Source organism: Oryzias latipes, chromosome 23 (assembly GCF_002234675.1).
Source record: "Oryzias latipes chromosome 23, ASM223467v1".
NCBI classification, from domain to species: Eukaryota; Metazoa; Chordata; class Actinopteri; order Beloniformes; family Adrianichthyidae; genus Oryzias; species Oryzias latipes.
Genome location: NC_019881.2, coordinates 14,262,586 through 14,285,188, shown reverse-complemented (window position 1 = coordinate 14,285,188; position 22,603 = coordinate 14,262,586). Strand labels below are relative to the sequence as shown.

Genomic DNA, 22,603 nt, shown 5'->3' with positions numbered 1-22,603 from the left:
TCTTTAAATAGTAATGGTGTGTTTTAAATTGAATGCTTTAAAGCTTTAATGTTGTACAGTTTTTTAATGTGCTATATGTTTTTTTAATAAGATGAAAAGTCATAAAATCATATAAATTATTTTAGAGGAACAAGGCTTTTGTTAAATATGAACTAAAAACTGGTGATAGGATTTACCTGAGCTACCCCATTATCTACCACTACTTCACAATTGCAACAGTCTTTCACATAGACGCCTCTGTAACAGTTTGTTCAAGGAAACACACTTCCAGCTAAGTTGATATGATTATTGGGTTTTTTAAAGGATTTATATTTATTTCCTGGAGTCTAATTTTATGAATGACAGGAGAAACAAACAACTATGTCAAACTAAACTTCGTTATCTAGTAAACAATACAAGTCACATGCAGGTGCTGATGTGTATTACTGATTGAATGTATGATAGAGGGATAGTTGCGTGTTTTGACGCATCATTCATCGTGTTCCACTTGAACTGCTGCTTTTATGTGATGACAGCTCCATAGAAAGGTTGCTCTTGTACAAAAAGGATATTATCTACGTTTATGTCAAAAGACAAGGCTGTCACAAATATCCCGCTTGAGATTCTGTGGTTTTACAAAGACTGAGACACTACACACAAGCATGATTGCAGGACAAGTCATCAACTGGTGGGAATCCTAGTGCAAAAGTTAACATTCAGAGCAGAGAAAACACACTGGAAACCCTTTTTAAAGACTTTAAAAACCAGTTTTGTTTTGTTTGTTTCGTGTAAATTACACAATTTATTAGCGGTGGCAAAGACAAACAAATCCAATAAATAAATAACTCCACTAAGAAAAGGATGAGTTTGTGTATGTATGTACACATTCACTGTGACAAAAAACAAAAGAAAGCAGATATAATAGTCTTTATCGTGTCCTTCTGCGTGTCTCAAAAAATCTGGCACAATCCCACAAGAATCCCTAAATAAAACAAATGTTGACCCTAAATCTGACCTCCAACTACTCTAAAAGAACTCGAATGGCTGTTTCCAACTAAAGACCTGTGTGTAATTAGACACATCACAATGTGAATTAATGTGTTGATGGTTTTGGAAAACAATCATAGTCACTATGACCATGTTTTTAACGGCATTTAGATTCAAATAAATATCTCTATTAAGTCAGGTTGACCATGCAGCTTCAGGCTTGAAATATTTTTGTTTCTTCAACTGTTCTTACTAATAACGAGGTTTAGTTTAGTCACTGGAAATCTTGAAACCAGTTGGAGTAAACCGAAATGATTTGAAATTTTATACGTTTTAGATCCTGAAAAAATTAAAACATCCCCAAAGTAATGAGCACCATGGGAAACAATAAAAAAGGAAAAAGGAAACCATTCAAAAACTAAAATTCAAAATAGATTAGATCGATTTCTAAGACAATCTATGGAATCATTCTTAAAATGCTAACATTCTTATAAAAGTTTTCACTTCTTTATAAAAACACAAGTACTGAATCAGACAAAATACTCTACTGCGACAATGAAGATTGTATAGACTGTAAGATAATTGTTAGCTGCATCCCAGTACGACATACTGGAACTGCTGCAATCATAACAGAGTTCCCTAACTGAGCTCCGAAGTTTACATATCTCCAAAGTCGTTCTCCAAACACGGCTGCTCCTGGAAACAGAGCAGCTGGCTTGTCATCTTACCCAACATATTGCTCCTGTTCCTTCCTCCTCTCTGGAAGTATTGTAAAAATTTGGAGTGGAAAATAAAACATTACCTTCCTAAAAAGCCCTTTTGAACACAAGTAGTTTTTTCAGAAAGGAAAAAAAATTGAACTTTTAAAGAATATAACTTTTTAAAATAACTTTTGAGACACTTTTAACACTGTACCATTTCTGTAATTGACTTGAATTAATCTGCTTTTGAGCCTCTTCTCAACTAACTTCAATCTTTGTGACAAGCTGCTATAAAACATCTCTGCGTTTTTATATATTGAAAATAAGGCAGAAATAATTTACTTTTTACAGCTCCAAACCACTGTATTACATCAAGTCCATATCAATGTTTGCAGCATCTGACTCACTCATAAAGCTTAAATGTTCATAAATTGTGTTTCCACATGTTCAATGCTTGACCCATGAGCAACGTGTACAGATGTTTCAGAAGAGTTACAGTTCGCTGTTAAATTTCAAAGGGAGACCGACTGATGAACAAAATCCTGGATTATTCACGAGCTTAGAAACACCAAAGCAGAGTTCAGTGTGGTGGACTTAATTTGAACCTGATCCAGATGGTTTTGTGAGAAGAAAAAAAATGACGATGGGGGGAAAAAAAAGAAAAGAAACGCACACAGACGACACTGACGTTGTTGTGTCCAGCACATCCAACCCACAAGGTCTCTATTTATAGGTCGAGAGATGGAACGAAAGAGAGGTCGAGAGCAGAAAGACAGCAACAAGGAAGACAACTACAGGTACAAACGGTGTTAAGGGCAGACATCTGAACAAGAAATGATAGAATTAAAAGCAAAAGACAAAAAAAAAGTTAGTGAGGGAAAAGAAAAAGTTTAAAATGCATAAAGAAAAGAAAGGTGAGACATTTGAATTATTGTGCATCAGTCTGTGGTTATCAGGGGTGAAACTGTGGTCATGATGAGTGGAGTGACAGACCAAGAATTATAGAGAAGGGAAAAAAATGAGGCATGCATATTCCTGTGAGCGGTGTGCACATTTTTACCAGTAGACAGGTCTACTTGACAGTCTGTGGGAAAACCCTACTTGCCAAAAGGAAGTCAAGAGCTTCGTCTGCAAGACTTAACATGTTAAAATGACTAAAGAGGAAAACTTCATGTATTAGATTATTGATTTACATCTCTCTTGCCATGGTAAATAAACGCTGTAATTAAAGTCAGCAGATAGATAATTGTATTAAACTGGGGACATTTCCTGTCAGATGTGCAGTCCTGGGGTCCCATTTACACACAAAAAATAAACATCAAACAAATTTTTCCAACTCTGAGTCACACCAAGACCCACAAAACAAACTGGACATTAACCAACTATTCTGATAATCACTGGGTCATTGACATTTGCATATGGTTATGTGATGATAACGCGGCTAATGTGTAGCGGTGTCAGACTGTATTTTTATTATGGTTGATATATTATTATGGTTGATAAAAAGGTTGAGAGTTAGCATAGTCACAGTAACGGCTGTTTTAGGCGTATCAGTCTGTTTTTTGTGTGTTGCAAACAAAGTTGGTAGTTACAGGTACTATGAAAATATATATACACCAGTACTCTAACAAGGCTAGCAGGTTACAAAAAAGTTCTAGAATGACTATGAAAGCAGTAAATAAAGTCAGAATGACTGATGGACTTATCTCTGATCCTATTGTCACGCAAAATGCCCCTTATAGTTCAGTATGCCTTGTATATAACATACGCTCAAAAATAGACTTTTCATTGACAGTGCGCCTCATAATCCGGTGAACCCTATAGTATGGAAAAAACGGTAATTGGCACATAAATAAACTCATCCATCAACAGCAAGTATTGAAAAAGCAACTTGGCTAACCAGCAAATTATACTCTACATCAACTTCAAGTCCAGTTGAGCAGAAGAACAAAATCCTAAATAAACCTAGATGAATGCCCATTTCCACGTCCATCTGTGAAATCGGCATTGATTCCACAATGTACCATTTCGCTATTTCAATCTTCCACAAAACATTTGAGCAATGAGTTTAGCTGGTTAGGTATGCTAATTAAATAATTAAAGATATAGAGATAAAGATAAAGATAAAGATATATGCAATATAGTCCATTTCAAATAGCATTGTCTTGGGTCATCTCTTTGTGAGACCATACATTCATGTTTGAAAGCAAAGTGAACAAGGTTTTTAACCCTCTTTTCCATTTTTTGTTGCATGTAAAGTATAATGCAGGTGATAGCAAACAAAATGAGCACAGCTAACAAAAGCAGGTGTGTGCATGATATTTGTTCATATCATATAAAAGATGAGGTCAAAGAACAAACAACTGCAGGCATGACCTGTTTGAATAAAGAGAACCTACACCGAAAGACAAATTTTTTATAACAGGACAAAAGGGTAGGTATCGGAATACCAGAGAGATGTTTATCAAAGCAAAACTCAAAATTATCTTGCCGATATCCATGAAAACCAAATCCACTGAATCATGAAGCAATAATGGATATGACTTGAATTTCAAAAGATCATAGACACGTTAAGGCAGAATAAAAACAGATATTTGTTGACACTCCGCTTGCACACAACGAATTTAGTGGTAGTGTTATCTTTTCATTCTAGCTTGCAAACCCCCCCCTAACTCTTTATTGTATTGCTAACATATGACCAAAAAAAATTTCTCACTTATCTGAGCTGAAACTGATGAAGTGATAGAAACCAAGGGGATAATTGTCTAAGTGTTTCCGTGAAACCTTCATTGCCTGAAATTGCAGACAAATCCTCAGCCAGTAGAGCAGTAGTTCATTGGTTACAAATTGGTGTTGTGAAATGCATTGATCTTTTGATACGCTTACTTTTTCCAGGAATCTAAAAAGCTAATGTTAGGATGGTTCTTTAGAGAAAATACTGCACTGCTCGTTTTCGCCTTCATGCATTCAACATACTGCCATTTTATGGTGTGCTTTCAGGTGGCGAGTATTTGTTTTATTGCTTTGTAGCAGGACAAATCTTTGCAGCACTCTTTGTTCTTGTTTAATGTCCCTTACCTAAAATTCAAAGTATTTCCAAACAAAGAACAATAATTTACTCCGGCAAAAGGAAATCCAGCTTAGACTGTTATGCAAGACACTCAATTCATAGTCTGCTTCACTGCAAGTTTTTTTTTTTAAAGTAACAATTAGTCAGGAAACAAGGTGTTGCACAATGCAGGCTAGTTGAGACTATTTGAATTCAAAAGTACAAAAACGGTCATGAAATTATAATCAGGTTTATCATCAGAGTATTGAAAACTAGATTGACATTCGTTTCCTCTGTGCAAAAGCTGATCAGACATTTCTACAAACAGGAAGTTCTGCTATCAGCTCAAGCTAAATGTTAAATGTTTTAAACCTGTGTCTGTCAGCTGCTGTTTGCCTTCTCTGAAAAGATCCCATCCAAAAAACGTATGCTATAAATACAAATACAGAGGCTTTTTTTTAAAAAACCTTTACGTCAAAGAACAATTTGTAAACTCTAATTTTCAAAACAGTAGATGAAAAATTTGAAAAATAAAAATATATTGCAACAAAGTTTTCTCAATATATGAAATGTAAGAACATACCAAAAAAAGCTCTTAGCTAACCACTGCTGTACGTTTAACATACAGTATTAGCAGTGTGCAGAATGCAAAGTAGTAACCACAGAGCACGGATGTGCAGGAGACTGTGGGGACGTTTTGGTGCCAACTGCGGGCATAACTGCAACTTCTGGGTTCCTGTAATAGTTTTTCTCTTGTCATCAATCAGGGCTTTGAGTACATTCTGCTCCCACTTTAGGTTTGTCACCATTAAAAATAAATGTAGTCATTAATCAAAAAAAACAAACAATTTTTTTAAAGATTTCTACTTAAAATAAAAGTTGTTCTTGGTCAGCATCTAAAATACATAAACACGTGCTCTTCTGCAAACAAAGCCACAGGACTTTGCATGCATGCATGCATGGCCACCCACACTTTAAACACACACAGGTTCAGCGAGCATAGGCATAATTCATCTCCTCAGGGAGTGAAATGAGTGAATGTGTCATTCAGAAAACGTTCAATTTAAGAAAAAAAGTGATTAACGTCCCACAAAATAACTGGTTAATGACCTCAAATGTTAGAAATCTAAAAAAACACCTGTTAATTCAAATAGAAAGCTGCTTTGTCCTATTGTTCTGCAGCCTCAGGGCCAACCCACAATAAAATATGTAATGCCTAAAGTACACAGGTTGAATGGGCCTGCTGTCTGCCACAGGGGATCTACAGTCCATTACCTTCATAAGCTGCCCATTAACTGTCTGTCTCACCCCTTCCATCTGCATTCTCATCAGTTTTTTTAGTCTGGACATGTTTCTAGTATTTTTTTTTTACTTCCACATGTGTCTGCACTGTTTAATTTCTCTTCGGTCTCCATTTATCTCTTAAATTCCTCATCCTTTCACATGTGCATTCATCCTTCAAGGAAAGGATATTTCAAATTCAGCATCCATTTAGTTGGACTGACCAGAAGCTGAGCATACACGACAAACATGAAGAAGTTCCTCAAGCAAACATTTAAAAACCCAGCAGACAAAAGCAAACATAAATGAGGCCTCCCCTTGTTTATACATGCCTATAAGCCCCCTCTCATTTTTTTAGATCCCCCCTTTTTTACTTATTCGATCTGTGTGCTTCATCTCTTCTCTTTTTGCTTACTTAGGGCTGCCCCTTACACTGCATCACTAAGCCCAAGCCAACACCATGGTCAAAGAAGTGAGTTGTTCATCACCCAAAGCACAATGAGTAGACAGCACAACACAACCCACATTGATTTACAAACACAAAGGGGGGATGAGAGCAAACAAACAGCATAACCACCCTGAAAACCTTTGTTAGTACCTGTGCACACACACATTGACAGCTTTGACAGTGTGATACTATGTGCTCTAGAGCTTTAATGGCAGAAACTGTGTTCAGTCAGGTTGATATTACAAAAATCCGACTGCGTATGGATCCATTCATTCCATCTGTCTTCTAATGAAATGAATCACGAAATATGATCCAAACCTTTTAGAAATTAACTTTTGTGATTTTTGCTCCTTGAAATTAAACAGCTGTTGTCAACTATAAGACAGACAGTAGCAAGAAAACCGACTTGAGCTGGCAAACATAAAACAAGACGTAGACTTGGCATATTTGGAGTTGGTGACACCAAACCAAAGTGGGTTTGTAGTCTTGAACACTTAAATTTTGAAATCTTTCCTTGAAAAAAAGAAGAAAAAAAAGAGTTGGATGACAGATAATCAAGATCCTTTTTTCTGTCAAGTTCCTGTAAAAGCCAGTGTTACCTCATGTAATTGACTCCAAATTATGAAAGAAAATAACCTAATTTATTATATTTGCATTGCTTATGTTCAAGAATGGCAACACTCCTTTACAATAAATTCAATAGAATAAAAGATATCAAAAGAACCAGAAAATATTACGATGCCATAAATGTTTTTTATTTACAAATGTTCTAGTATTGTTTTTAGATTCTCTCTTACCTTCTTTTTATTCTGTTTTATCTCACTTTATCATATACACAAGGAGCATACTCTACTGAATGTGAAAAAAAACATCATTTTAGTTTATACTGAAGCAGCTCCTTCAAATTAACTTGATCATGTAGAAAAACTTTGTGATTTTAGCCATGTGCCATATTTGCATAGTATCTATATGTCTGGACACAGACCTTGTGACCGACAAACATCACAGAATATAAAACGGTCAATATATATTACTACGAGAGCAACGGGGAGCACCATAAAGTCAAACGCTCTTATCAGGAAGATTTACTGTACCGGTAGTTATTTTAACGGCATGTGGGACTTGAAATTCAAAATGTAATAGTAAGAGGTCTTCTGGCACTCTATGGTGTCGAAGTATTACGATAAGGTGATTTGTAGAAGACAAACTCCAGCTCTTGCAGCTGTTCAACCTCACATTCGACCTTGGCATTAAAAAGAGAGAAGGGGTTTTCCCATCTAATTCTGATGGCAATGTGCTGCGCATACCATCAGTGTGATCTGGCTTTGTGGTATATGCCTCATCCAACTTTGGTTTATGAAGGATTGACATTTAATCTCTTTGGGAGAACTTCCTGCATCAACATTATAAAGCAATGTGAGCACTGGAAATTAAGGAACTGATGGGGGAACGAGAGAAAAACTACTTGGAAGAGTTAACTGTCATTTAAAATAAAGCAGGTTCAAAAACATGAATTTCTCTTCTGGATCCATTATCATCTCCTTATATTTGGCTGCATCTCCGAATTCACGGATTCTGAGTATTTGCGGGTGTCTCTGCTCCCTAACCCCCACGAATAAGGGGGGAATACTGCATGTAGTTCTCCAAACTTCAGAGAGTAGACCTTACAGACATTTGGGCAAGACTAAAACATGCATGCCCTCTTTGACAGAAGTAACCACACACAGTCTTCATTCATTCTGCTCCAGTTCTGGCTCCACAGATGAAACTCTGCTGCTATTAATAGAACATAAAGGGAAAAATAACAGGGAAAAATCCCATCTCTGCTCTCTCGTTCTGACTCTCCCTTCTCCACAGAGTCTAGTTAAGGTCATGGAGGATGCCAGAGACAGAGAAACACAAAATGGTAGGGAGACTGATTGAGCCAGAAAGATAGAAGGATAAAAAGACGCAAAAATTGTAACAAATTTGTTATTTTCTGGAGTATAAGTCGCATCAGAGTATAAATTGCAGTAGCCAAAAATACATAAGGAAAAAAAATACATAAGCCACTCGGGGGGTAGAAGTTGTAGTTTTAGAAGAAAGGTGCAATGCTTCTGAAGCCCAGATTCACGGGTCAAATTTGCGCCTGCTGTCCCTTTTGACGCATGTCAAATTCAATGCTCGATGCTTGTCCAAAAATGTATTCATTAACTGGACGCTCCAGACGGGAGAGGGAGAAGCTACCATCAAGTTTTTAGCCTCATCGCTACATGGAAGCATTGTGTGTATATCTCATTTACAATCCACAGAGGACACGGATGATGCTGAGAGATCAGGTTTTTTTTTTTTTTGAAGAGCTCTACAAAAGCATCAGAATCACGTCTCCATGTCTGGATTCATAAGAGCAATCTTTACCTTCTAGTGCAGGAGCTGTGTCTGAAAGACGGCGCTCTCAGCGATACTTCTTTTTCTCTGTAACCTAGTTTGTTGACTTGCTGTGCTGCATTATTACTAGGACAGATGCAAATAAAAAAATCATAAGTTTAGCAGGAGAACAATCAGATTCTCCTCCATGACTGTTTTGGACAGATCTTCCTCTGCATTGCTGTCAGTAGTAAATACTGATGCACACACCTACAGTGTCCTCTAGCCGTTGTTAACGGGAAACAACCGGTAAAGGACAACCGTTTGTTAGTGGGCAAATAAATATTTGAGCCTTTTTTTTTTTTAAATAGCATACTTATGAGTATAAGTCAACCCCCTGGCCAAACTATGCAAAAAAAACAAGTTATTAGACATTACATTAAAGACAAAAAATAAGAGTAACAATCTAACCCTTGTTTCTGTCTTTTTCTGTTTTTGACTGCAGTGGATTCCATTCCACTCTAAACTCCCAGTGACCCCAGATTGGAGAGACCCACTATATACTTTTTTAAACACACAGTTGGATGCTTTAACCACCAAGCACATGGGCTTTTGGAGGATGGGCACAAGTGTCACATTTTAATGTACACACCCCAAAATATTTAACTTTGAGATGACATCTTATCATAAGAATGCTGGGAATCTGGGAGGGATACAAACTTGGGAGCTCCCCCTCCTCAAACACACCCAGACAAAATAGGAGAAGACAAAAGGCAGAAACAGGAGCTCCCTCACACACATTCTATAGACACACCGGGGACGCCAACACACCGTAGAACAATCTGTGCCGAGTCAGACAAAGGCAAAAGCAGACTAAACACAAATGTAAAGACACATCACACACAAACAGCCTTTCACACTTAGGGGCACACACACAGGCAATGTTAGAGCAAGCCCCCCCCCCCAATGTGCAGCAGCCCAGGTTGTTTTACGCTGATGCAGACGACAAGCAGTTGAGAGACAAGTTCTATTTTAAGCTAAGGCCACACAACCAATTCTACTGTCCACTGACACACAGAGGTCTATTAAACACCCGCTCAACCCTGCATCACTGACTGATCACTAAGCAGGCGTTATTTTTTTTATTTTTATGACTACCAGAAGTCCACTAAACATTTTTGGTTAAATTTATCTCAAGTTTCATCACAGTTGCTTGCAGAATCTGACCTGCGTTTTACATGGATGATGCACATCCTGTTTCAAAGAATAATTTTTAAGCACTGTGTAAAATATAAAATTATAGTAAATATTTTAATCAGTTGTCAGCTCAGAACTAAAAACACATTTGCAGCACAAACCAAACTCCTAATATCATAGATTTTTTCTAAATGTCCAAAGTCAAGAAACAGGCAAAATAACCAAGTATCTAGATTGTGCTGCAGAACTATTAACACACATTAACTGTGAGGTCTATCCAACTTCCCAATAAACTGATAACTGATTGCACTTCCTTGATATGCATCATGATAAAAGTCATAGTAAGCTCATTTCTCCAAGTCTGTATGGTTATATTATTTCAGGAGATGCAAAGCAATTTAAACAACAACAAAAAAACTTTCCTTTTAATCCAAGTTCTTATTGACATTATGCCAAATTACAGATTGGCATTAATAGGTTTAAGACTTTGTCCCAGACATAACATACTACCACATTCATGTCATTGCCCGCTCTTCTCAAAAGAAATCTGTAAGTGAGATGTGTCAGATTTCCAGTTGCTTCAATTGCTTGCACTTTTCATTCCAAGCTAGCTTGTTCTAATTAGCCTGTCTTGTCTCTTGTCATGTCTACAACCACAGTCTCATAGCATAATTTGCAGACGCATTTTTTTTGTTTCATTGAAAAGGAATACTCAAATCTCCACTTTTCCAAGAAGTGAAAGTCCTTGCTTTTAACTTTACTTTTTTCAATTTACTTACCGTCTACATTTTAGAAATGAGTGAAAGTGTCAGAGTCCTGCAACAGTGTTGCCACAGGTTTACAACAGCTTAAAACATAATTTAACAGTTCTTGTTCTTGATGTACACCAAAGAAATAGGTTTAAATAGCTGGTATTGATTAAAGTATGGTTCTCAGTTATGAACTTAAACTAAATTTACAAATTAAACTTAAAACTTTGTAATTTTTAAAGCAAAAGAAGGGGAATAAACTGACAGAACATTAAAAATAAGAAGTATTTTAACATTAAATGCAAAAGCTTGCTAAGAACAACCAAAAGCAGGAACACGGAAGAAAGATGTGAAAAAAAAAGCATTTCTACATTCTGCAAGTCACCAAACATCTTATGCATTCAGCATCCCCAACTAACCACACAATGTAAATGCCTAATGTATAGTGTGAGCAATCACTTCCTTTCTGCTAGTCCTAAAAATGAATCTAGGTTGTAACCAATGAAGCTAAACTTGGATCATAACTCACACTAAAGACACTCACACAGTCTGTAACGTTAAGCTTTCTTATGTGCACACCAAAAATCGCATAACCATTGGTAATCACATATATGCAAACTGAAATGCGATCAATAAAAAAAAAAATCCAGCTCTACATGCTGGTTCGTCTAATTCATTTTTGAGGACTACAATCTTTCAAACTTAATGTTACTTTTCGACTGGTCAAAACAAGCTAATCTAATCTAATGTGGGAACTAACATGTCCAAAGAGTCAACGTTATGTTGCTGCTGTTCTACATTTGAACTTAAAGAGGAATGAACGAGGGTTGCCTTGCATGTGAAACACTACCTTGGGTATAAATTCATGCATGATATAACAATATTTTCTCATTATTGGATTCTTCCACATGTCACTTGAAAGATCAGACATCTCAAGAAATCAAACAGTGATGGGATATTTGGGGTTCATGAAAACAGGAACTCTCACCCGTACCACTAGCTGCAAAGTTTCTCTATTTTTTTTTCCATCCGTCACAACTTTATTTACAATAAAAGGGGCCAAAATATTAAAAATCTTCCAAAGTAACACACTATCACAGTAGCAACACTTCAGCTCAACTCTCTTTTTTTCTGAATAAACTACAGATTGGAGTAAAAGGTGTCAGGCACTGCTTTGCAGAAATGTTTGCATAACTTCCTACGGGTTGATTCATAGCTAAATCAACCTTAATAAAAGCATGTCCCATCGACTCTGCATCGAAGACAAGAGAGGATGTTCTAACCTCACTGTTTGTTTCTCTGCGAAAACTATTGACTGCACAGACACCGAAGCGGAAAGTTATGAGTGGAAGGAAACAGGCATGGTTTACATACAAGGAAGTGCCAGCTCCTTCATCTCCCTTCCTTTGCTCACAGCTGCTTACTGACACGGTTACAGAGGAGGAGGACATCAGGCAGGGTTTGAGCATGAGCTCAGACAGGAGAAAGACAACATAATGAGGCGAAAGAGGCCAAGCAAAAAATAAAAAACAAAGGTTTCCTCTCCATCCGCTTCTTATTGTGTCTACAAATTATCCAATGTTAGAGCACAGGGGTATTTAATGGTGCGTCACCAATAAACCCAGCTGGCTGAGCTTGTGTGGTCTTGTCTGGGAAAAAAACCATAGCGCCAAAGTTTTTTTTTTTTTTTTTTTCATGCATATGTTTCGTTTAATTTGTTTCAATTCAGTGAATATTTTTAACAGTTACAGTTTGCCTTCCTTACATAAATTTGAAAAAACCTCGGACACCCTTCATTCCGATCTTTTACGAGGCAGCAAACAAACTTGTTTGGGCAGTTGAAACATCTCATGCACTTGTTTTACAGACAGATTTATAGAAGAAGAAGAAAAAAATCACAGTGCTATGAGGAATTTAGTTTGGGCAACATGTTGACCTATTGTTTCAAGTGCACTCAAATGCCCCATTTTGCACTAAGCACTTTAAATGCGATTAAATTATCATGACCATTAGTCCTTGACCTATTCAGACTAACAACTGCAGTGTGGCTGGTGGTGATTTTCTGCCCTGTGGCAAAGAGAGTTTATTCCAGCTATAAATCCTGTTTTCAGGTGGTTCATAAATAACAGAGTCCACAAAATATATCACATTAACAACACAGGAAATATCCAGCAAGTTTCCCTCCTAATGTTGACAATTAAACACTTAAACTGTTTGCTGATGAACCCCGGCCAAAATGAAGTTTACCATACCTAAAAGCGATAGTTGTAGTGCATGTGCAGCCAAATCCTGAGTGCTCACAAAACAACAGCCAAACACAGCAAAAAAAAAACAAAACAAAAAAACCTTTCTTTACATCCACTTGTAAGGCATCGTCTGAACCAGTAATACAGAAGAGGAATAGAGTTATTTATCTGTAGCTGACATTTGAAAACATTTTTACAAGAAAATGTTTAAAGTGCAAACACAGTTTCCATTCCTTTATTGTGCATATCTTTGTGTTTAAAAAGCCTTTGCAGAGGGCCTGACACTGCTGCAGACTTCTGTTAAGTCAGGGAAATCTGAACTTTTAAAATCCATTACAGCACAGCTTTGCAACCGTGCAATATGGTCATCTACCTTCCAGGAAATGCTGTTTCCCTTTTTTGTGCAGTTAAAGATCATTTGCAGTTCAAGATGTTTGCATGCAATTTTAATTTTTTACAAGTAGTGACATTTATTTTAGGACACTGAGCAAAAATGTAGAGTGAAGTGAAGTGAAGCAAGAAAAAAGTGAGGTAGTTGTACATCTTTGACGTCTAACTACAATCATTTTTTGTTCTGTGTTCCCAGTGGTCTTTTAACTATGATCATGCCATTTTTAGCCTAAATAAAAAAAACCTGTCTTGTTCTCTAGGACCTAGTTCCTGCAGACTGGCAGTGGTTTGTTAGAAATTCGGACACAAGTTGTGGGCGGGACTGTTGGCGCAGGGTAAGCCTTCCCCCACATCCCATCATCCAACTTGTTTACACTCTCCCACTAGCTCACAGACCCTCACAACCGCAATCTGACATTACCGGTTGGCAAACAATATAAGAGTTAACCAGCCAGTAATGAGTCAGATGCCAGCTCAGACGTTCATGAATCTGTTTGTCCGTAAGTGGAGGCATCCGAGTGGAGTGGAACAGGGTACTTGTGGCTAGCGGTTGTAGGTTCTTTCCCATGAAAGAACCTACAAGACTTTTTTCCCATGACAATTTTTTCTGCTCCTGTCTTATACCAATTTGAATAAAGAAAATACTCGGAAATGCAGATTGAGCTTAATTTTCTTCATATATGTCCTCCATCGTGTAAAACATGCCAAAAGAACATGTTAAAAACACCAAAAGCATGATTTTCCTTGAAGTTGGGCTTTAAAAGCTTGGTGATCTAAACCAATCTCGTGCACCTCTGTACTAACCAATGGAAATATTTAAGGTTAAACCACAACTAAAATTAACGATACAACATTGCTAATTTTGGAGATTTGTTCATTAGCCTTATTAGACTTGATTAAGAGTCACTGTTGGTTAAATGTTAAAGTTTAATTAGTAATGTAGATTCTAATAAAAGCCTGTTTAGTTTAATACATTCACATTTTAACAAAGCAGTTTTATTTCTTAACCCATAAGAACCCAGACCCATTTATTCTTAAAATTATGTGTATTTTACTGCTAACCAAGTGCACCACAGAATCCATTTCTGATATTTCCTGTTGCACTGATGTCACTATGGGCTACTTTGGGTTAAAAGCCCTAAAACGGTTCGTTATTGTCTGAGGTGGTGCTAATCTTGTGTTGATGTTAAGAAAAAAATCTCAAGGTCTTGTGGTGCCAGCAGAGGCTGGAGATGTGTGGGGGTCACAGATTCTCTCACACATGCGGAGCTCGCAAATCTTTCATTTTTAGTCTTCAGTCTGACTGTTCTCATTCAGTCACGAGCTTTTCTTCATTTGCATCGTCTTAAATTCTCAAACTCAATGCATGTTTTCTCCTTTAAGCAGGGTCTTTTGTTCTACCTCCTATTCCACCAACCCAATTTTTTAAAAGTAAACACAACTTCATATATTTTCCCTCTCTATTCTTGTAAATCTAAACATACCAGTGCACCCCACCCCCTCTGCTGAATCTATAGGTGCTTAAATGCTGGGCAGGCTCCAAATGACATTCTCTGAAAAGACATGCTGAACTCTGACCTCTACCCCTCCTCCCTCCATCCTGAATATATGCCATCTTCCTTGACTAATTTTAGCTTTTTTTAAATATTACTCAAAAATAACTGGTCTGTAAGCCACAGTGATACCTGAAGAGCCCAAACTTTTACCTTTTATGGTATCCTCTCAGAAAACAATGTTGTAGTTTCACTTATCTCATTGTGTGTCCTTAACCTCTTTTCTGCCCTGCTGTGCTGAGTGAATCACACCTATATGGAATGGCATAACACCTCTCCTCACCTCTCTTACCCCTTTGAACCTTCTTGTGGGGCAGAAAGAGAGGAGACTCTTTGGTTTTTCGGAGTTAATGCGGGGTTTTTCTCACCCGAGTTGAAGAATCCCCACAGCTAATGGCCGTCACTAAAAACCACAATCAATCTCGTTGTCATTTAAATCAGTATTTTACAGTGAAATACCTCCAAGCATTCCTTTCATTCCAAGATACCTGCATCATTCCGTTGACCGTTATCATCCAGTTTGAAGAGGCAGCTGAAGATAAGCTACTGCATGACCTGCCTGCCACTCCCAACATCTAAGGATCATCATAGTTTGTTTAAAGTTTAGGCAAACAATCCCCAATGCTCTTCTACTTTGCATCAATCCATCCAAGAAGTTGACCTTTTTGGGGTCAGATCCTGGAATGTATAGATTTAACCAACCGAATCTCTATAAATATTAGAATTTGGAACTGTGAGTGACTTATGTAAACACATGGCTGAGGATAAAAAAGGATGGAGAGGCACCACATGTACATTCGAGCACATATTAAAAAAAAAAATCCAACATGTACCGGATGATTCAAACCCCACAGATCTGCAGTTGACACCAAAAGCAAGGGAATGTGATTGGTTCCATTTCTTTCTCTTGGTTTGTGTGTGTTTTCATGTGCCCCCCCATTTTTTACACACATATAGGGGTATGTAGCAAAATCTCAACTTCTTTGCATTCAAACAAGCATCAAATACTCAAAAACGTAAAATTTTGATTTTCTAATTCATAAAGTAAGGCATTGTGATGAGTCAAAGCACTAAGACCATCACATTTTTCAAACACGGGAAAGAAAAAGAGAAGAAGAGAGGCAGGAAGGATGAAAGATGTGTGCCAGAAAGGCTTAGCTGAGGCTAGAATCTAGATGTTTGTTTTCTAATAAACAAACTGCTGTCTCCTAGATGCAAAGCATCGGGTGAAGCCGATTTTAGCCCGTAGGATTGAGAAAGACTGTTGGAGGTTCATGTGATGAAGATGAGAGGAAAACACCCACATGGTTCCATTTAAAAAGATCCCCAAAACAAGGAAAATGCCAAGAAACTTACAAGAAAAAAAAAAAAGCTATAAAATAGACCATTACTAACCGATGAATAGTATATGGTGTGTTATAGCAATCAATATCCTAAGTAGTTACAGGGTTTCTCAAACTTAAGTTTCCTTGCAGAGCAGCAAGTGTTAGATCAGGGAAAGCAGTTCCACGTGAGAGCATGTCAGTGTTAAAACCTCCGCTCACTCTGACCGTCATATGACCGGCCGAGATTGTTATTCTACATCTCTGACCGTTGAACGCTCCTCTGGTTTGGTGACTACTAATCAACGAGACCTCAGAGAGTCTTGTTTTTCTTCTCCAACGCCGTCCTTTGCTACAAATCTCCTCAAATGCAGCTTGCTGCTCTACATCTCACTTTCTCTTTCGGATGAACACTCATTGCATCAGTGCTCCCAAGTTAAGCAACATGTCGTGTGGTAAAGCGCATGTCATCCTGTTTCATGTTACACAAACTTTACAAGCTGTTTACCTTCATGCATTACAAAAAAAAGAACGAAGGCACGTTGAAAAATGTGGTAATGTGCACCTTTACAGATGGCAAGCAGTGTGACTTTTGACTGTTACCACATGAGCTGATTCATGAAATCGAACCCACTTCCATATAACCAGAAGATGTTTGGTATTCTCTTCTGCTTTCAAAAGGCATTTGTGCAGCTTGTAAGGGTGGTTTTCTAATAGGTCGATGCTTCCGGTCACATACATTCAAAGAAACACCTACAGCTCATGGGGAACAATGGCAAAACCACATTCACTTCTTGTCTACAGCATGGCCATTGTGTTTCCTTCAAATCCTGATCTATAAAAGGATGTTGCAAATTCATAAAACTAAATTCAGTCAGGGCTATTTGAGATTCAATTAGCATAGATGGCTCAGTCAGAGAGATGTATTAGAAAAGAACCTGGGTAAGGATGAAGGGACAATATTAGGATACCAAAATACAATTGGTGTTGTGCCAGGGCCCTGAAAGAACCAAATATACAGGAAGGAATAAGACAAAACCTTGACTAACGCTACGTACACACTGGCAATGTGATGCGGGGTTAAGAACGTGCTTTAACAGGTATTGTTGAACGAGCTTTCAGCATTTGGTGTTAACACTAGACTGTTGCTACCCAATACTAGCATATGTAGATTTAGTTGGAAGAGGCTCGGTGCAAAATGTCGAAGCGGTGCAAATTTAACAAATCTTGCTCCGGACTTTTTCTTTAAAACCTCCAATACAATATATGATAGACTTGATTTCATATTATTCCAGCTTGGCAAAAACTGCAATGAATAGTTTAATAGTTTGATCAACTTTCAAGCGGTTGGCACTTCCGTGTTTTGAGAAGAACCCCATCCATACGTCATTGTCAAATCCGAGTCCCTGACTGGCCAAAGTTCAACTGGTTTCACTTTTAACGCATGTTCACTTGCTGCACATTTTTTACATAGACCCCAAAAACAAACTTAAAAACCAGCATCATGATACATAAAGGCTAGAGCTTTGAACGCAGGAGCCAGAAACAAACATTTATCCGCGTTTACATAGATTTATCTTTGGAAGTGGCCGATTGAATAGGATTTTCTGAACCTTGTGTGGATGTAGCAGAAAAGGAAAAGGTCTACAGAGTTCATTTTGGTTAGTATGGACTTACCTGTAGCTCACACCACGCCACCTCCACGGTAGTCTCAGTATCCAGCCCCTTGTACACAGTTTTAAAAGACCCTCGTCCAATCTCAATGTCAAATTTTAGGAAGCGTCCATCCGGAGAGGTCCCCACAGCTTTCGTCTCTGCCTCCTCTATATCCTCTTGTACTCGTTTCTCAGCTTCCCTCTGCTCGGCTCGTGCTTTCGCGAGCCCTTTCTCCTCCTCTTTTTCCCTATCCTCCCTATTCTCTTCTATTGGACTGCTGATGGGCACTACCTGCTCAATCACCGTTCCATTTTTTTCCACCTGCTGTGTCTCCTGAGTCCCTCTAGAACGCAACAAAACATCCGTTTTTTTGCCTTTCGTCTCGTCTGCAACATCCAATTCTGTTGGGACAAGCTCCTTCCCAGTTCCGTCTGTGCCATAGGCAACATTGCTACCGGTGGGAACAGCAATTGTGCACACGTTCACACTTGAATCAGTCTTCTCTACGTATTCTTGTTCAGCTGCCCCACTAAGGTAAGAATGAAGGCTGGTGCCCTGCAGATAGGAACCTCTTATTTCACCCTTGCCTTCAGAATCTTGTCCCCCATGCCCTAACAGCTTGGAGGACAAGAAGGTGGTAGTCCCTTCACAGTCTGGGGGTGAGGTGAGGATCACAGCTGCTTTGCTGGGCAGGTCCAAAGCTGTGGCATTTGAGTCACAAATGACACTCCGTCGGAAAAAACGGTGCTCAGCTGTTTTTGAGTCTCTATCCATTGTGTGGCGCCGCCGCTGCACCTCTGGCTCCCCGATGATCTTCTCCGCAACGTGCGTGTCTGAACTGGCAGAGCCATTCACATTCTTGTGGGGGGTTTTAGGTGATGGACAGGGGGAGGCAGAAGTGGAAGGCGAAAGTGGAGCAATGAATTTCACTGCTTTGCTGTTAGCTTTGCTTTCCGACATACTTGAGAGCTAAGATCACCAAAAACGAAAATGTAGATGTATAAATTCTTATCTTTTTTTTTTCCTTTGGAAATAATTGAAAAAAAATAATTGCAAGATAAAAAAGTCAGATCTCAAATTGCAATCTCTCTATTACAATCAAAATCAATCAGCAGCAGGCTTCTTTTTGTTGTTGGATTTTGTTAGTTTGTTCAACAAGAACCTTTCCACTCTGCTTCCACTTTAACAAGATGTCCTGCAGTTCCTATAAGGTCCTTCCTTAGAAGGCTTAGGGATGCCCCAGGTTGAAGGAAGGGGCTTAAAGACTGTGGAGGGGAGCAGTGACAGCCAGTCGAAGGAGAACAGTTGCAAGCAATGCAATAAGTTTCCTGTGGTCAAATTAACCTCCGAATCCATCCTGCTTCCAACATCCAGGGCGGCACAACCACAACATGGAAGGACTTGGACAATCAGACTGGTGCGACGTTTCAAACTATGAGATGCAGCTGGAAAGTCTGTGGATGTTGCTAAGCGACAATGACAGGTCCACCTTCTGGCTTCCCTGGGCCTGTCTGGTCAAGCCAGACAGAAGGCCTTAGGTAGGCCTAGCCTAGCCCAGCCCGGTCTGCTCAAGTCCTCGTCACTAGAAATAAAAAAAAAAAAGAGGAATTAAAAAAAATGGATATTTGCACTTTCTACATAAACATTGCATAACTCAATCCTTTTATTTTCACAAGTATATTCAGTTACAGAAAATAAACTATTAATTTCTTTTAACAAGATGTCCCATCCCAGACTTCTCCTTCCAACTATCCCAGTGTTGCTGTTGCAGTGGAGTGGCACAGCAGAGTGTATGCCTAATTGCTCCCGTTCCATATTTAGGCCAAAGTCGCTGCAGCCTGCCTGACCTCAGGGTTAGGCTGCTCCCTGGCAGTTCAGCAACTTGATACAAGAGGGGAGCAGGAGCTTTTGGAAAGCTTTAGAGCAGCGCTTCATATATTACTCAGCATACCGTATTACAAGTAATGTCAGAGGTACCAAATTGTCCTCCAAAATGTCCAAGTAGCCTTGCATGACCGCTTGACAACTTCTCCTGGGTTTGCACCACAGACACAGGAACTAGCAGTTGCTTTGAGGTGCAACAGCTAAAACAGTTCCCCTCCGATAGCTTTAATGTTTTCGTGTTATGCATGTTTTATCAGAACGGACTCGTGAGTTTTCTTCAGTTAAAATCAGTCCTGCATTAAATCCTGATTGAAAGTCAAACTTGAAAGTCCTTTACAGCTGGAGGCAGAGTTTCCATCTCCATAAACAACTTAACTATCTATCATACCCGCATAAAAACGTGGTTAAATGACATTTTCAGTTACCATTCTATTAGAACCTGCACTTTAAAATAAGGTATAGCCTTATCATGTGACATACACATTCAAATAAACACGAGAGAGTTTGATAAACTGCTGTAGGCGAGAGTGAATGGCCTCAGTTGAGTACATCTGTGAGACTTTGATTAAAATGACGCCACCTTAAAGCATGACGAATCAGATAAAAAAATAAAAAAACAATCTCAATGAAGTGCTTTTTTTTTTTTTACTGGATGAGTTTTGGAAATCACACCGACAGCTGCTTTTATCTGGCATTGATAAAGCTGCTTTCTCACCCTCTGATTCATCTGTCTCACAGCAGAGGAGCGCCTGGATCCTGAACTCAGTGTGAGATGAACCTGAATCATTCAAGTGGAGCTCTAAAAAAACATGCGTCATGCAGATCATCCCATATCACAAAAATTAAAGACTGTTGAAGACACTCGAGACTGCACAAAAATATTATTTGTATTGTTGGACAAACATAATTCAATGTTTAACAACTTCTTGCTGTGTTTAAATAAGAGCAGCTGTTAATTTATTGCACATTGTATGTGTTAACAAACAGGAAATGTAAACCTACTTCCTTAACTGTCAGTGCACGCGTCAGACACACATTTTCAAATTTTAAAGTATATGTGCTGAGTTAGTGCAGGCTGGGGGAGAGCGTGCTGGAGCCTTCAGAGTGGGGTTCACCACTGCCTGATGGGAAACCTTAAGACTATCCGCTAAAGCTGCTAAACTTTACCTGCTGGCAAACTGCTTCACCTGAACGCACAGCAGTCATATAACCGGGCTGGAATAAAAGCGAACAGAAAACATACCGTGGTTTAAGCCGTTGGAAAGTGAAGACAAAAAAAATGGGGGGGGTTAAACCGCGCCGCTATGGGGTCCTCTTCACCACTCAGCACCGCCGTCCGTATTGGTGCGTCACAATTAAAGCCACAGATGGTTGCAGAAGAAAACAGTAAATCACAAAAATCATGACTGAACCCCGGGGTTGTTGTCTTTGAAGGCGGCGCGTGCAGCGATAAACGGACAGACCCGTTTCTCTCGCGGTGCAGTGATGCCAAGTTCGCTGATACTCCTCTGTCTCTGTCTTGTGTGTCCGGCTCCGTAACCAAAAAGGTCCCTACTATGCTAAATCGTAACCCGCGTCCACATCCAGTCCACTTCTGTCACTTTTTTTTTCGTTCATAAAAATGCTATGAATCCACTGGAGTCAACTGCAGTCCACATTTTAAAGCCTTCATTCAGCGGCTCCGCCTGCTCTGGAGTCCTTTCGAGGGATGACTCGTCAAGGCGACGGCTGGGCTTTCACACGGTAATGCCGCATCAAACCGCCGCCATTAACCTGCTCCACACCGGAAAGGAAGAGTTTTTGTCAAAGTAAAATAAACACTCCACACAGTATTTAATTTTTCTGTAATTTTATCCGAATATTTAGTTATTTAACCAAAAAAACGATTTTGCCTGTAGGTAGCTCTAGTTAGAAAAATAGCCTTTATATTAATGTGATAGTTATAAACACTAAATGTTTTATTATGATGTTTAATTAAGTCAAGATTTTCCACATTTCCTTTACTTCCTCCCCTTATTGCCTCTTTGCCTTTTTATGGAGCATTTTGTTGTTTTGCACAACAGCAAAGAACAAGTTCAAAACGGTGCGAACTTTTACTTTGACAGGTCACAGAGGAAGTGCTACTGCTTCCATAATGTTTTCACTTTGATCTGATAAACATCTTTATTTGGGTTTACAAATGTAACTTTTTTTTTATTTTGAGTGGGTGCGTGAAATTTCTTCCAATGTAATATTTTAAATTCATAATACCAAGTGTCTAATTTATATAAGTATTTTTCTTTTTTTTTTCAAAATTTGAAATTGATTTCTATCATTATAATTAATATGTTACTGTATGCTGATTTTGTTTAGTGTCATAACAATCACCAGAGGAATATTATGATAAAAGCTAAGTCTGACCAAATATGGGGATTTTCATTAAAATTTTAACCTTCATAAAGTACCATCAAGGAAGACCAGTATCAGTAAAGAGTAAAAAGAATACTCACATTTTTCAACCAAAAATGCATTGATTTATTTGATACATTTTAATTTCACATTGTTATCCCTTTCTCACAAGTAGTCTTCAAAGCATATTGCGTCAGCACATCACTAAATTGGTCAATAGGAGCTTTTGTTGAAAATATGTCACAACAAACCCTGGAATGTCATTCCAAAATATTATTCTGTTAACAACAGCTCACACATTACTATTCCACAGACAAATAAAACAAATAAAATAATCTTGTCCGTTTTTATCTAGGTCTTTAATACAAAAAAAATACCCTGCAATCATTTATGTGAATGTTTAAATGTGAGCATTATAGCATCATTA

The 22,603-nt window shown here is 38.4% G+C and overlaps 2 protein-coding genes across 18 annotated transcripts in view; one reads left to right on the top strand and one right to left on the bottom strand.

Annotated features, from left to right (window-relative positions):
- LOC101172041 (serine/threonine-protein kinase WNK1) overlaps positions 1-21,141 on the bottom strand; it is a 79,867-nt gene extending 58,726 nt beyond the window's left edge. For all 16 annotated transcript variants that reach the window (XM_020714218.1, XM_020714209.1, XM_020714214.1 and 13 more), the window contains exons 1-2: positions 21,032-21,141; positions 17,926-19,486 (exon numbers count right to left, since the gene is read on the bottom strand). In XM_020714218.1, the coding sequence (XP_020569877.1) occupies positions 17,926-18,864 (939 nt within the window). In that variant the 5' untranslated portion in view covers positions 18,865-19,486; positions 21,032-21,141. The remainder of the gene's footprint in view (positions 1-17,925; positions 19,487-21,031) is intronic.
- Positions 21,142-21,247: 106 nt separating this feature from the next.
- Positions 21,248-22,603, top strand: part of LOC101162567 (ninjurin-2) — a 55,669-nt gene continuing 54,313 nt past the window's right edge. The window contains exon 1 of one of the 2 annotated variants that reach the window (XR_911109.1): positions 21,248-21,531. The gene's annotated coding sequence lies outside the window, so the exon portion shown is untranslated. The remainder of the gene's footprint in view (positions 21,532-22,603) is intronic. The other variant, XM_011491102.2, reaches the window with a different exon arrangement.